The 15756-nt window shown below is 43.2% G+C and overlaps 1 protein-coding gene across 2 annotated transcripts in view; it reads right to left on the bottom strand.

The window, feature by feature from the left end:
- The window catches only part of MCUB (mitochondrial calcium uniporter dominant negative subunit beta), a 56870-nt gene extending 41882 nt beyond the window's left edge, over positions 1–14988 (bottom strand). For both annotated transcript variants that reach the window (XM_076336885.1, XM_076336886.1), the window contains exon 1: positions 14824–14988. In XM_076336885.1, the coding sequence (XP_076193000.1) occupies positions 14824–14943 (120 nt within the window). In that variant the 5' untranslated portion in view covers positions 14944–14988. The remainder of the gene's footprint in view (positions 1–14823) is intronic.
- Between the last annotated feature and the right edge of the window lie 768 nt (positions 14989–15756).

Raw genomic sequence — 15756 nt, 5'->3', positions numbered from 1 at the left:
GAAGTGTCTAATAAAAAAAAAATCCACTCAACTTTTCATCCCCATTAATTATCAAAGCTATCAGCTGCAATATAGAAAATGATCACTCAGGAGCAAAACCTAGTGGCAATTACACAGCTAGATATTAGGCTGAGGCTTCCCTGTATGTTTATCAGAGCATCACTCCTCATACTCTTTCATATTCCTTACAATTTTAAATGTCCTACCCCAAATTAAATGTGTAAGTATATCAATATTATGATAGCATGCTATTTGAAGTATTTTGAGTTTAGAACCTTCAAAGTAAACAGAAAACAGCTGACCAGTAAATGCTGTAAGTTAAACTCAAAAACTGTGGTTACAATATTATGTCTCCTGTTTATGGGAATTTCAAAGTGTCCACAAAAAAAGATTATGCCACTTCTACAGGGAAAGAGATCTGTAGTATAGTTATACCAACAAACCTCTCAGTATAGAAGCATCTCATGTATGCAAAACAGGTAAATAATTATACTGATTCTTCTTCCTTCAAAGACCTTATACTAGGATTAACACCAGTTCCTTGGATTTCACCAACTCTAGGACTTTGGCTAGAAAATCCCTGCTGGTTACAGGTTTCAAAAGGCAGAATTCCTACTGCAGATGGAGCTATACCAGCAAAAGTAGTCCTTTGACTGGTACATCTTTCTTAATTTGAGCAGAGTTTGTAAATTCCACTAGCAAAACAATGTCAGCTTGAGCAGACTTTGTGTTAAATCATGCTAGTACAGATTAACTGACTCTTTCCTTATGTAGGAGAGGCTGAACACTAAAGCTGAAAGTATTTTTAGCTTTTGAATGAGATCAAAAAATACTTTGATAGAAAATACCTGAAACATTAACAAGGCAATAATCAGACTTCCTTCATTTGGAAAATCACTTTGATGCTGAAACTCATTCCCTTCTGAAACAATACCCTTCAGATTCTTCAGATTCAGTCAAGTCAATCTTTAACTTAGGTCAATAGTGCTGACCAAGTTAAAAAAAAAAAAAAAAATTAAAAGAGTCCAATCCCAGACAGCAAAACATATCCATCAGCTACTCAGACATCCACACGCTCCAAATCCTTGTGCTATTTTTTTCAGATCTTCTGTAATTGCCTGTCTACAGGATAAGAATCTCATTTTTCATAGAAGAATGCATTATCCTCTTGCCTGTGAAAGAGCTTGAAAAAAACAACTACAACAACTACTCAAACCCATCTTAAAGACTCAAATCCCAATGGAAGGCAAGTACACAGAACCACAACATTCGTTTAGAAAATAAGTGCCTAATGTTTCTGAGAAGTTATGACATTAAGAAAAATACACACTCACACAAAATATTCAAGGACTGCTTGCTGTCAAGTGACTGAACGTGGACACAGAGGACACTGCTAGAAATACAGAGGGAAAAAGTCTTCTGTACCCTATAACCTACTTTGGTTAAGGAAAATTTTTTGTTTTGTGTTACCTTGTGAATTTGACACTCAGACAAAAAGCTGCATCCTGAAGCAAGAGCCTGAAACAAGCTCTGGCACCACTGCTCTCTTCCTGACCCGGTGAGAAGGTGCACGCTAGATGCACACTGCACAATACAGAAGGGCTTTCTGGTCCAGGTGCACCAACACACTGAGCAGCTACACGCTGCTTCCAGGATCCCAGCTAGTTTCTCCATATCAACAGTGTTTTCTGGATATAGCAGCCCACTCAGAACGAGCCACAGTGAAAAGCATAATCATGCCCACAGAGTCCAATCTGCATCCAAGACCATCTGCAATATGAAATGCAGATACCCAGGACTATCAACTCACCATCTTCCTTACCAAAATGGAGAAAATGGGATCAGCCATGCTCTCAGACTGTCTATTGCTTTGTTATGAGGAAGAAAGACAGTGGGAGTTGAGCTGAATTCCCCACAAATACACAGTAAAAGGATTCTTGTAAATCTTTCTCACATTATAAAACCTGCATCTTCTTGAGAAAACTGCAGTTTGGAGAAGCTGCAGTAGCTTATAACAAACACCTTTAGGACTCAATAAGTGTTTTCCTGGAGCACAAAATAGTGTCTGAATTTTCTCAGTGACGGCTTATTAGAAGTCTAGCAAATTAGGAAAAATACCCGATTAATAACAAGCAAGCAATAGAGATTCATAACCATGTTTGCAACGTGTCATCCTGGAAGAAAGTACAAGGGAAAATACAGTCACAATCTCTTTGACACCACCGCATTTTGCTGCAATATGCTTTTTCAGTGTGCCAGTTCCAAGAACGAGGATATGATATGGACTAATAAACATACTGAAAAACCTCTTTCCTCACTTGTTTTGTGGCAGAGTATAAAGAGACTGATCAGTCTCTGTAGGTTGTTTCCCCCATATCTTTATTTTCTTTCACTCTCAGAATAAGATGATTGAAGTTCAGTTAAAAACCTACCATCTGCCATATTTACCTGTTGCAGCTGAAGTCTCTGAAGCAACATGCAAACTATTCAAATTTAAACAGAGGCATTAATTAACACTATCAAACAATAACTTAAACGAAAAGGGATAGCCTGAATAGTATGCTACAACAAACCAGTAACAATGTAGACAAACTGCCCACTAAATATTTATAGTTTGGGCTAAACACAAGAGTCCATCATTCTGTGCTTTCACCATTGCCTTTGAATAAACATTGCTGTTCAACATCTCCCTCCCTCTGAATATGTGCTGTTGGGGTTCAACCGTATTTTCCTGAACTCAGACACCAGATTTTTCTGCTTTCATCAATGGGGGGGACAGGGACAGAGCACGAAAGCAGGGAACAAAACAAAACAAGTTCCTCCAACTACAGCTTCCCCCTGAAGTGGATCCCCCGAGAACACCGAAAAACCACATGACAACCCAATACTGGCTGAGAAAGCAGCACTGCAGCAGCGTGACCCTCACTGCTCTGCAGGGCTTCAGGCTGCACCCTATGGTGACCTCTCAAATGAAAGAGCAGTGAGGCGCCTGGAGCAGGAGCTAGAGACAGACAGAGGGCCAACTGCATTGGGCTGGGATATGTGTGGTGTCAGCAACACTGAGAGAGATAAACTGGGTTTTTTTCATTTTCAATGACACACACCAGTGAATTTCTAACAGCAGCAAGGAAGCCCCTCTGACACCAGCAACCACCTGATTTAAATATAATGTCTGACCTGCCATCCCAGTTTTGAGTTTGGCTACAAATGAATTAAAAAAGCAACAGAGAAGATGGTTCCCCTGTCAGCTCCAGGCCTAGGAATAGCTGCTGGATGACTATTTTTTATGATGGCCACTCCCAGACCTTTGTATTGCTTGTGCATATGCAGTATTTCATATCTGTGTCATGGAAATACACTGTTTTTCTCTTGCACGCTTGCAGATAAGATTAGCCTGTGCCATAGGAGCATGCACTGACCTGTGAACCAGCACATTGCTGCTGGCTTCTTCTAGTGGATCTTGCTAGTCTGACTGCTGCCACGAGGTGCTGCATATTTTTCTTAAAGCTCAAGTCCTTGAGTCATGGGATTACACAACAGGCTGACCCACCATTGCAAAGCCTCATCCAAAATCTAGAAACTATTAGAAACACCACAAAGGCCAACAGCATTATCTAAGGGCTTGAATTCTAAATGTTATACAACATTCAAAATTATTAGCAGCATATGAATAATCAACATCTGCATTTTTGTTTAAGCCTGTTAATAAGCTTTGATAGCATCTACCTTATTATGTAACTTTATGCAGTTACTTGCATTAGTTATGAATATTTGTAACTTGCACAAAAGCTTTTGTAATATGTCAAGAAAACTATTAACTACTGATAGTTAATGCCAAGTAAGACAAGATGTGCTGTAAGTGTTAGCGGTAGAGTGCACAGTTATAAGATCTTCTTCCCAACAGCCCAAAACTGTATTTATATTTGAATGCCAATGAGATGAAGCTTTCATCGGCTGGCTCAGGGGAATCCCCAAAGACAGTTACATCCCTGTTCACGAGAAAAGTAACATGGCCATTGCAGAAGGAAAGGTAACCAACTCACAAGGAAACAAGCTACAGTATGTGCAGCATTATGAAATGCTCAAGAACGGCACCACTATGATGGTTTGCCCAGCTTAAAGTCATATCAGGGTCCGATCTATAGCAAAATATACTGACTTTACACTTCCACTGCCATGAAGAACAGCTTGGGGTTGGTACTCCAAGGAGCACGTGTGGTTTAACAGCTGTAATTCAGTTTTAGGGCCTGGGCCATTTGATGTCTCTTTAAATTACTCCAGCTCAGTCACATTTCCAGTGTGCTTACAGTCACATGGCACTGCAAGACCAAGCCTGAAACTTCAACCTTCAAACTGCAATCTTCTAAGCATGCCTGATTTTATTACACCAGAAAGGCTACAAACACTGAGTACACACCTTTGGCTTCTGACTAACGCACACAGACCTAAATACGAACTATAGTTTCGTATCCTATCAAACTTTATGGCTTCAGATAAATAATGTTATTTAAAACTACTACAATAAAGAATACTGGAGAATGCTCTCACAACCAACAGGATAAAATGAGAAAACAGTGGTAGAAAACTCAGTGCAGACATTTCAGTGCCTGCACGTTAAATTAGGACTAGCTCCAGCTCTGCAAAAAATAGCGTTAGCTGCCCTACAAGAAACTGCTTTTGACTGAAAGCCATTGCAGCTAGCTGAGAAACTGTACCAGTCAGAATCGACTACAAGATAAAAGATACTGCTGTGGTGCCAATGCCTGGGAATACATTCTGGCAGGAACCTTCTCTCAAGATTTTTATTAGACTTTTCTTGGTTTAAATGCATTGCAACTTATCCTGCAGCAGGTCATCTCCCAAGTCCACCGAGGGCAAAACCCCTACAAACCCCCCATTCTGAACCTTCACAGTCTCCTTGTGCTGCACCTATAGGAAGGCTTACGCTTTGGGATATTACAGGGAACACACTATGGCTTCAAAAGCTTTTCCAAACCCACAAGCAAACTGCCAAAAGGTGTGCCACAAACACAAGTAACACGATGCCTGAATAGTTCAGGACTCATTTAAAAGCAGCCTTTGGGAAGGTGCTAACAAGAATCCAGGGTATCACCAGCAGCATGTAAGATTAAAAGGGAACACGTAAACTAAAAGCCAAGTCCCGTCTAACACAGATGTAGGGTTGAATCACGGCATTTGGTTACTGAGCACAAAAGCTCCTCACAAAAGAGCTCCAAGGACTTGACTCAGTTTTCCTGTTTAAACACAACTCAGGGCCATCCAGCAGTCAAATCAAAACAGAGGAAAGCAGAAGAGACAGGCTCACCCTCTCGCCTCTGGCAGCAGAAGAAAACAGATTGCTCAAGATCACTAATTGCTGTGTCTCCATTCCCCCCCTCCCCAAATTTAAGAGACTTCCTGCCTTTAGTTAAAAATATTAGCATAAGTAGCACTCTGAAAAAAACAGTATTATTTACAGAACTGGGGAATTAATCTCCCTGGGTTCTTTCAATTCATGAGCTCAGTGTAAACTTTAAAAACCGTTGCTGTCTTTTAAGAAGCTGGTGAGTTGTTAACAACTTCCTGGTAGTTTTATCTGAATTTTAAAATCCTGAAAAGCTGGCGGGGGGGAGAGGGGGAGGGCCGGTAAATTGAAGCTGATCCACTGAGAAGCTAGATAAGCTCCTAACCTTGCCATTTCACAGGTATCCATTCTACTTAAAACACCTAAAATATACGAATCAGATACACAGCTCTTATAATAGAGTTGTGAGAGATGACTGCCTTTAAGTTTCAATTATTTTATCTGTTAACAGCATCACGTATTTACCTGAGCCACTGATCAAGATCCTTGACTTCCAACACTCAGTTGATTCAGAATTGCTAGCCTTGGGTACAGCTTTCAGGACAGCAAGGTCATAACTTCAGCTTCTCACTTAGCATTTATTTTATTACAGATTTATTTCTTCCACTGGGTTTATATTTTTGTAATTGTTTTCATTTTACTGTTTGCAAACACTTCTTTCAGTTTCTTTCCTTGTCTAGGGCAAGGCAGACACAGACAGTACCTGCAGAAAAGGAAGCGGAACTACCTTGTGGTTATGCAGTGGGTTTGCCATCTTCTCAAACACTTTTACACAGTTTAATCCATCTTAATTTATTGCAGTTAACTTAAAACCTGATTATTTGCTAACATACTTATTCAACCGCATACCCCAGGCTAGCCAAAATCTCTGCCCCTCTCCCAGCTGAATCATCACTTCAGCACCCAGCCTCTATCTAGCTCAGCCTGGTGATTAGCCCACCCCTACACCAACCCTCCTTCTGTCACTGCAACCCTCAGAGGCACCCCAACTGCAAACCTGGTTTGCTCCTTGGATCAGGAACCCTGTTGTGATGGTGTTTCACAGGAGGGACTCCAGCCTAGAGGGGCCGGACAAGGAACAGCTGGGGCCACAGAGGTCCCTACGATGCTGCTGCATCTCAGGGGCCTGGCACCTTTATACTTCTATTTAGAACAAACACGTAAAGGTGAGGGATATGTTTTATAAAAAAAGTCTTGCTTCCACAGATAGCACCATGGAATATGTTCACAGCTGTGCTGTCACAGGCAGAGAGAGGTTGGTTCAAAAAGCAAGTACAGAATATCAAATAGTTTGCATGAGAAGGTACAGAGAAGGTCATGTCAGGCCCTACAAAAAAGAAACCTCAAACAAAACCATAGGAACGTTGTTCTGTGAACAGTATGGCATAAGCGCTTCAGGAAAAAGAAGTGACTGCACTGTACACACAGAGCAGTCATCTTTTCCCCATCATGGCACTCTGACGAAAGTGATGTCCTCATGATATATTGTTTCATTTGCCAGAAAAAAGAGCAATGTAATTTTTCCTCCACTTTGGCAAACATACAAGACATTTAAAGATGCTTTTGTGATCTCAATCAACTTCACGGTCTCTTACTATACTTTTAAGTACCAATGGGGAGATACTGGGAACATTAAATCGCTGCCTACTTTGCAGAGAAACAAAACGTTTCTTAAAAAGAAGACAATTTATTTCTCTCCATCTGACTAGAATGTGAAGACTGAAGTAATTTTGATCTAAAATGACCAGACGGTGAATATGAAAAAAATTTTGAAGCAATTATCATCTGAAGTAAAAAAAAAAAAAGTAAATTATATCTTGCCTGTGTATAATGTATTCAATTTTTCTGTCCTTTTGAAGATGCACTGCCCGTGCTCATCATGATAAATACAGCTTTTAAAAGGTATAAATTTTCCATTTTTACAGTAAACATCTTTTTTCCGTTTCAGTCTGAGGGAGTACTCAATGTTTCCTCACCAGTAAGGGGAGGTTGTACTCACCAGTCGTCATCACACAAGCACAAAGCTGTTTGTTTATCCACGCATTGACTGTTGACACCTGACACTTCCGCATAGGCAAAGTAGTAGGCCACTTACCCCAGCCAGCCCTCGTTGGATGAAGGAGAATTAGTTTATGGACTACAAAAGTTACCATCTTTAGTAGGCAGGCAGCTGACCAATGTTCATTTTTAACTTCTATTCCCTTCTTCAGCTGTTGTGTTACAGTAAATAGAGTCATTCGAACACGAGGGATTTATCTTACTAGTGATGGACCTGACCTTCAGAGTCCAGATCCACACTTTCCCAACGCTTGGGGATCACAGACTTTGGGTCAAGCATTCCCCGTAGGCCATCTATCTTCACCATGATGATGCCACAGGTTCCTTGTATGCTGTATCAGTTACAAATGGGTGTACAGCAGTACTTTCATAGACCAAGCCGCTCTCCACATATCACAGGAATTAAAAAGCAGCCTGCCTGGCAAACACAGTGTATTGGGGACAGCATGTAAGAACACCTGCATTGGACGCAATTTCGAGATGACCCAGGGACTCATGCGTCAGCCGAGGATGGAAAAAGTCACAGCAAATAACTTGCAGGCCTGAAAACTGTCCTCCTCCTAGCCTCCCTACGCAAGTTCACAGAATAAATAGCTTAATGTAATCGTTTGTTGGGCTCCTCAGATTAGCTTGGGATACCAGAAACGACAAAGTGAGTAGTCATAAGAGTGGCAGATGTGACCTTATAAAAAGCCAACTCTTCCCCAGGCAAACCTAATCACCAAGTTATTACTCAATATCTTGACAGCAAGACAGAGGACAAGGCAGCACCACAGAGAACCTGTCTCTCCCTTTCATCTTTCTGGAAAAGAGCAAAAGAGAAGAGAAACCAACCCAGAGCAAGAGCTGGTGTTACATGCCCTTAACAGACACTTAATTAACATCATATTGTAACAAGGCCCAGAAATGACCGTGAAACACCTCTGGGCTCAGAAGAGCTTACTGCCTTCTCACCTGTCTGTGGGAACCCCCCCACCAATGAGCAACCCAATGAGAAATTCACCTTTGTGGCTAACTTGCAAGCATGCTGTCAGGGTGAAGATGATTCAGAGAAAGCAAGCCTAGCTCAAGCCCAGCTATTCCATTCGTTTTCCTTCAGCTCATTTCCCCTCAAGGGGAAGGGGGGAAATCAAGATTTTAATGTTTAACTAGATATTGAGAACAGGTGTACTGTTTGCTTCCTCTCCAATGCCAAAAATCTTACTGTGTAAGAAGGACTTCAGAAGGTGAAGTCATCACCACAAGAAAACAAAAACCAAAAACCAACCAACCAAAGAAAATTCTGTATTTCCCTTTCCTTCCTCTCCCACCCCTTCAGAAATTAAGATATTATAAGCTCTAGAATAGGGTTTACATTTTTGCCCTGTAAGCTTTAAAACATTATTTTAAAACATAAAACTGTAAAAAGAACAAAAACAAAACAAAACATCATCAGAAGAGACTCATATTCTTAAAACATGCACTAGGTTTGTAAACAGCATTAAGTACTCGGTGATTTGTGGTAAATCTTCAGAGCACCTAAGACACCTGCAAAGCAATTTTCTCAGACACCCTCTAGAGGTTTAGTATTAGTCTTTTTACAGGTACACAAAAACTGAGAGTAAAGGCCTTGCCCAGAGTGCTAGAAGGAACAGTGCCAGACTCAGATGTTCCTCATCTCATGAGCAACAAAAAAATTACTCACACTTACAGCACTGTTTGTATGACCACAGCATCCACTTCAAACGAAATCACAGCATCATTTTCTGTCATCTACTTTATTAACCATAGAGCACCCAATACAGGTATCACTTCATGGTATGACTGTTCCTATCCCCATTCTGAATTAAAAAAAAATATATAAAATAAACAATGTTGCTATGGTTATCGACAGGAAGTTACATAAATTTTTATTTTCCTTTGTGATAAGGCCGTTGCATATATTTGGAGTAAGGTACTTCCCAACCTTTGGGAAGCACAGCCTATTACTCCTATATCACATATGAGAAAGCTCTTCGGGAAGTTTGCTAAAATATTATACAGATTCTGCTATACATAGTAATGTTAGACCAGCATTTCATTTTTAGGGTTTCTTTACATTTTCTGCAGTACCACACAGCCTCTACTTAGCACACAAAAGCTCCAACTTCTTTAAGCCTGTGATCCTGAAGAACATGACTGCGGTCTTTGCAGCCTTGCAGGAGCTGGTTTTCATTTCCTTTCTTAGGAATTGCTGTATTCACACAAACACCAAAGACACGCATCTACTGACATTTACTCAGCGTAGGCAAAAAAGCATCCTAATATTCTGTGCAAGGAGAGCTGATTTGATCTACACATCCCAATTTGCTGCTTTTCTGTCATCCGCCCCATTGGAAAAAAACACCGACAATTTTGGGAAGTCACACTGTTGATGCCAGTTTCAAACACTGAGTGAGGCTGGTTATTGGAAATTTCCTAAACCTCTAAGGAAATGAGTGTTTTGCAGGTAATTATACATGCACATACAAGAGTATCTCACAACGCACTGAGTTACTACCGAATCTGTACCAGAGAGAGGAGACGCAGAAGAGCAGTATATGAGAGCATGTGCAGAAATACAAAGGATGATGAATTTCTGTGCTATACATCACATCTCTCCCCAAAAGTGTATTTATCAGAGAAAACCTAGCCATCTCCCAGTTGCCAGATGAGGAGATACAACAGCAAATGGCTAGCAGCCACTCCCAATGCTATCCTGTTATTCTGGCATAGATGCAGCGTCAAAGGCAAATAAATGAACTTGCTGAGGCAGGCACATTTCCTCCAGCAAGCGCCACAGATCTTCTAAATGGCTTTTTTGAGGCATTTAGAAATTCGTATTTGTAAGAGTGAACAGTACTTCCATAAACAAACAGTTTAGTGGGTTGTATGTTTTTGTTGACATAAGCCAGTATAAGCACGAGGTTTCTGTTTAGAAAACAAGACTTGGATCAAAAAGCTAACTTTTGTTGTGCAAGGCTTTCAAAGGGAAGGAAAGACAGGGGAAAACAGGCCCAGCAGCCACAAATTACTCCCAAGTTCTTGGCTCCAATTAGATGTCAATTTCCAAAGGACCTGAGTAGGCTGAAAATACAAAGCAGGGACTTAAACCACACTTACGTGAAATATACAGCTGCACAAGACACTCAATGGTAATTCACTTCTCTGTAGCTGCCTGGGATGTCCTGGGGTTGCTACTTTGACAGAGTATCTTAGAAATCCTGACAGCAGAGTATGTGCAAAAAAGAAAGGGGCAAAATAAAAAACCCAAATGAAAAAACACATTTCCAATTATCCTGTGGCTATTAGGACACATTTAGATCCTTGCTTATAAGACTGTATAAAACTAGAGGACAAACTGGATAGGTATAATGCTGGGAGCATTATGGTAATTTGGAAGTAAGAAGAATAACTATAAAAACTAACAGGAAGCACAGGAAAAAAGTTCAAGCCAGTCTGAGGAACTGGGTAGTGAACAACTTATCAGCTGAAAGCATTAAAAGAAACATTTTTGACAGATATGGATGACACTGGGAACTGACAAAAAACCCCCACCAAAATAAAACCCTCTCTACTCTGCTTTCGGCAGATAAACAAAACCAATGACTCTCCTACTGGCTGCAATTTGCAACTCGGAAGAAAATTCCCCTCAGCAACAAGCATATGTGATATCCTAATCAAGGAATAAAACAAATCCGTAATGTTTTTCACAGAAGCCTTTGCAATTTAATCTTGCCAGCTTACACACAATCTTTCCCCTCGCCAATGTATTCCAGAGGCACAATTTTAAGAGAACTTTGCACACAAAAATGGAATGCATTCTGAACTAATGATGTTAAAGAAACTCCCATTTTGAAAAAAATAAAGTTTTCCCATTTTAGTTCCCTCACTCATACTTGTTTAAAGCAAGCCCTGCCTTTTGCAGGAGAAATGTCACCGCTCCAGCATCTTCATACAGGATAAAAACAGTTTTAGCTAGAACAGGGCTGTGCAACTGCAAAGAAATCTGGTTTTAAGCTAAGAGAAACTGTGTAACCCAGGCTTCATTTTCCACAGTTGCCACCCATCCCGAGTGGTGTAGGCATGCTGGTACAGATCTCCATAGTATGGACTAAACTGGGAATCTCACGTACACGAATGGCCATAAAAAGCAGCACAACTTCAGATCAGCTGGATTCAGCACTACAGAGAAACTAATGAAGTTCATCTAAAAAAAAAAAAAAATTAAATCCGGTCCCTTCAATGTTTCCTGGCTTAGAAGGTTTATGAATATACAAAAAAAACCAGCAATTTTAAGCTTTGATTCTGTATTAATGCATCTGTTCTCCATCGCGATATGGTGAGGGGAGCTTTTCCTCGTGGAGAGCAGTGCAAGCAGGGTGTTTCTCTCAGTAAGAGCTCCGGGAGTTAAAACATGCAAGTGAAGAGGAAGCGAAATAGCTGGCAACCTTTAGGTTTCACCACATGCAAAATAACTGCAGCATTACAAATTTGGGACTCTAGCAAAATGAACTGCACCCTTTGGGGAACAAAATTTTTTGTAATAAGGAAGCCTGTCCAAAGAACACAATATAACATGCTTCACTTAGTTTGAAAAACTAAGTGTCTGCATAAGCACTAGCCACTTTAAAAAATATATATATATTAATACCAAAACCCACACATAACAAAAAATTCAACTTTACAAAATAACGAGGAATTTGTATAAGCATTGCTCTGAAGGCAAAGCAGCTAACCACAGCCATCAGAAGAGTTGGGGGTTTTGTCTAAAAGCTGAGCTGAGAAGCTCACAATTAAGGATACAGCTCTTCAGGACAGCAATCCCCGCTTTTACAGAAAAATTACAGCAAATTAGCCATTGCAGTAATGGTTCGTTTGTCCCCACAGCAGCGTTATTAGTCAAAAACACAGCACACAAATACACTGTGTACTTACACACCTGCCCATCAACACAGTAATACTTGACTATCTCGCAGTATCTGATGACTAAGTACACATACTACAACCCTGCGTGGCCACTGAAGTATCACTTCCAGCTTTACAAACGGAAACCTACAGTCAATGCCCCAAAAGGGCAAACTGATTCCCATCACCAAACACAGCACAAAACAAGCTGGAGAACATGGCCCGCCATGGCACTGGACCACACCAAGCGACCGAGCCCTGCTGTCCTCAGCCCCGCAGAAGCACTTCAACCTTTCCTTCCAGAGCTAGAGGCAAAAATACTTGTTCACCCAAATAGCAATGGCAAGCAGCAGAGCTAGCAATAAACAATAGCAATGATAATGAAAAAGAAAAGATAAAACAGAAAATACTGGTGAAAAAAATAATCAAATAATCACAACAGCGTTTGCACTGGACAAGATGTACATAACCTGACGTTCTGCATTACATCAAAATCTAAAGAGCTAAACAACTGCAAAGAACAATTGGGACATGCTTTATTTTCACTAGCTTGGAACTACAGCTACAGGCCACTCATTTAATGTTTTTGAGAACAAATATTTTAACTGCCTGAACTGTTCTGCAGACACATAGTAAAAAAATTGAAAGGTACCCAAAGATGAAAACAGGAAGGGGGAAATCAGTAAACACGCTTCATTACCTATCATGCTAGCAACTCTGTAGAAAAACTAGAACTATGGATTGCATATATAAAAAGCATTTTATATTAATTTATTCCAAAAATTTCCACTTAAGAAATAAACAAAATCCTGCATTAAACACTCTTCCCAATTAGAATTTTCCTCAACATTACAACATCCCTCTCCTTAACCTACTTGGTGCGAGAATTTAATTCCTGAGTCATGCCATTGTCATGTTCCATCCCACAAAGTAACGAGGCCAATCATTTTTCTGCTCTTTCTTATAATGGCAGCACTGCCAAAGCAAGAGCTTTTCCTTCTCCTCTCATTTTTGGTGTCTCTTCTTGAAGCTTTATCAGCTTTCAGTCTCATTTTAGAGCCTTAGAAAAGCACGAAGCTTGTCTGCAAAGCAATACCCTGGAGAAGTTAGGGGTGACAAACTGCGTAGGTAATAACAGCGTGTGCTGAATGACAGTGTAAATGCTCCCAGTGAGGTGCAAGATGTTTTTAGCACACCGCATTTGAACCTTAGAACATTAAGGAGCCTAAGTCAGTATTTATCTTAAATTCCGTTCTTAAATGTCCTCATATACAACATGACAAAGCAAAGAAGGGCCATTCACATCAACAGAGGTGGGGCAAATTAATACCATGGAATTTTGTGAAAGGGTGTTTGAATAGTTTGTGCAAAAATTCTTAGCAAAAAGTACAGAGTTCATTCTGCACCAACTCCTCAACTCCAGCTGCCACCACAGGTTTCGAGACCCCGGTTATAGATGCTGCTCACTGACAAGCCCCTGTGCGCCCTGGGCTTCCTTCTGTGGATGTCACCACACGCCCCAGCGACTTCCTTGCTGTGGATGGGTCCTGGACGCAGGGACGGTGTTTTGTCGTGTTTCATCACAGCAACGTTTGCAAGCACGTATAGCATCTCTATTATTAAAAACAATAACCAAGGATTAAACTGTCTCCTCTCCCAGCAGGCAGTCGCTCAGGACTCTAGAACCACACTGTCCTACGTCCCAATAGATCTTTGAAGTCATTGTGCCTTCATGTTTTCCTTCATCCTTCCTACTCATAGGATCTCTGAGACTTCTTAAAGCCAAGAGACGCTCAGAGGCAGATGGACTTCACTATTTTTATACGTGCAAGGCAGTTCCACGAGAGCCTGTAAGGAAAACTTTTTTTTTGCGCTGCCATTTTATTTCTGGCACGTTACAACAGCAGCCTGTGATTCACCTATTACTCTCCAACCAGCTCGGAGTCGGAAAAGCAGCACAACGCCTGAAAAATAACTCACGAAGTTGTGAGGACGGAGGCGGACGGAGGCGCACGGAGGCCCCCGGCAGCGAGGCCGCGGCCCGGCCCGGCGGGCGACTACGCTGCTGTCCCCAAACCGCCACCCGCGGCCGTTACGGCGGCTCCTCCCGGCCAACGGCCGCCCCGCGCGTGAGTCACCGCGCCTCTCGCCAGGCAGCGACGACCCGGGGGCCCGTCCCGCAGCCTCCCCCCTCCCCAGGCCCCGGGGAAGCGAGGCAGCAGCGGGACGGCCCCGCGGCGGACCCCCGGAGCCCCTCCGGCTCCAGCCCGGCCGGGGCAACACCGCGCCGCTGCTGAACTTCCCCGAAGTTTGTCCCTCCGCGCCCCCGGCGCCGTGCCGAGCCCCGCCACGCCTCAGAGCTGCCGGTGGCGGCCGGGGCGCCTTGCCGCCGGGGGATAGGCAGCCGAGGCGCCAACAGCCGCGAGGGGGAGTTCCGCCTCCTCCCGACGCCGTCCCGCGGTGAACCTCGCCCGCTCCCCCGCTCTCGGTCTTACCTGAGGCGCTGAGGGCAGCGGGCAGCCATCCCGCCTGCCCCGCGCTGCCCGGCCGCCCAGCAGCACCGGGGGCTGCCGCTTGCCCGGCGGCCAGGCGCTCCGCACCACCCGCCCCAGCATCGTCCCGCACCTCCTCTTCCTCCGGCGGGGACCGGGCCGCCTCCGGGCACGACCCGCCGCGGCTCGGCTCGGGGCGGGCGGCGCTGGCTGCCGCGCCGGGCGTGGGCGAGCCCAAGCGGAGGGCGTCTCCTCCGGCGGTCGGTGTGGTTTTGTATATTTTTCCTCTTCTCCTTCCCGCCAGCCGCCGAGGAGGGACTGGGCTGGGCGGCGCAGCTTCCTCCGTCCCGCTTGCCGGGGCGATCCCCGGAGCAGGCGGGGGCGGCAGCGGATGCGCGGGTGTCCGCCCGGCCGTCCGCTGGGTGCCGGGCCAGGCGCGGCCCGCAGCCCGGCTGGGAGCCGTTATCGCGGCCGCAACGGTGAGCTGCAGGCGAGGAGGCGGCCCTCGCCCCGGCCCAGCTGGGCGCAACCCACCGCCCTTTGTATACAGGTGCTGTACTCCCTCTTCTGCATCTTTCTTCTTCTTGCAATTGAAAACGGATTTCAGTAGCTCTATTTATAAATGAGATTAAGGTAACCTGCCTTTTCTGGAGCTGAGTATTGCCTTTTTCGAGGAACAGGACTATTGCTACCCCCCGTGTTTCAGTGGAATAAACACATTGTGGTACCACAGAAATGAACAGCAAAGCACAAAAGAAAAACACTCTTGGAGTTCATTATTTTACAAGAAAGTTCTGTTTACAGCAGTAGAGCAATCAGCAAAGCTTAACCCTTTTCTAGTCAGTCATTTGTTTGATACCACCTTATCCCACAGAATTTCCATGCCCACAAACGCAGGTTTTTGTGTTCAGTACAAACCACTGAAGCGCATCAGAC

This window comes from Aptenodytes patagonicus, chromosome 4, assembly GCF_965638725.1.
Source record: "Aptenodytes patagonicus chromosome 4, bAptPat1.pri.cur, whole genome shotgun sequence".
Classification (NCBI taxonomy): Eukaryota; Metazoa; Chordata; class Aves; order Sphenisciformes; family Spheniscidae; genus Aptenodytes; species Aptenodytes patagonicus.
This window is presented reverse-complemented; position numbering and strand designations above follow the sequence as displayed.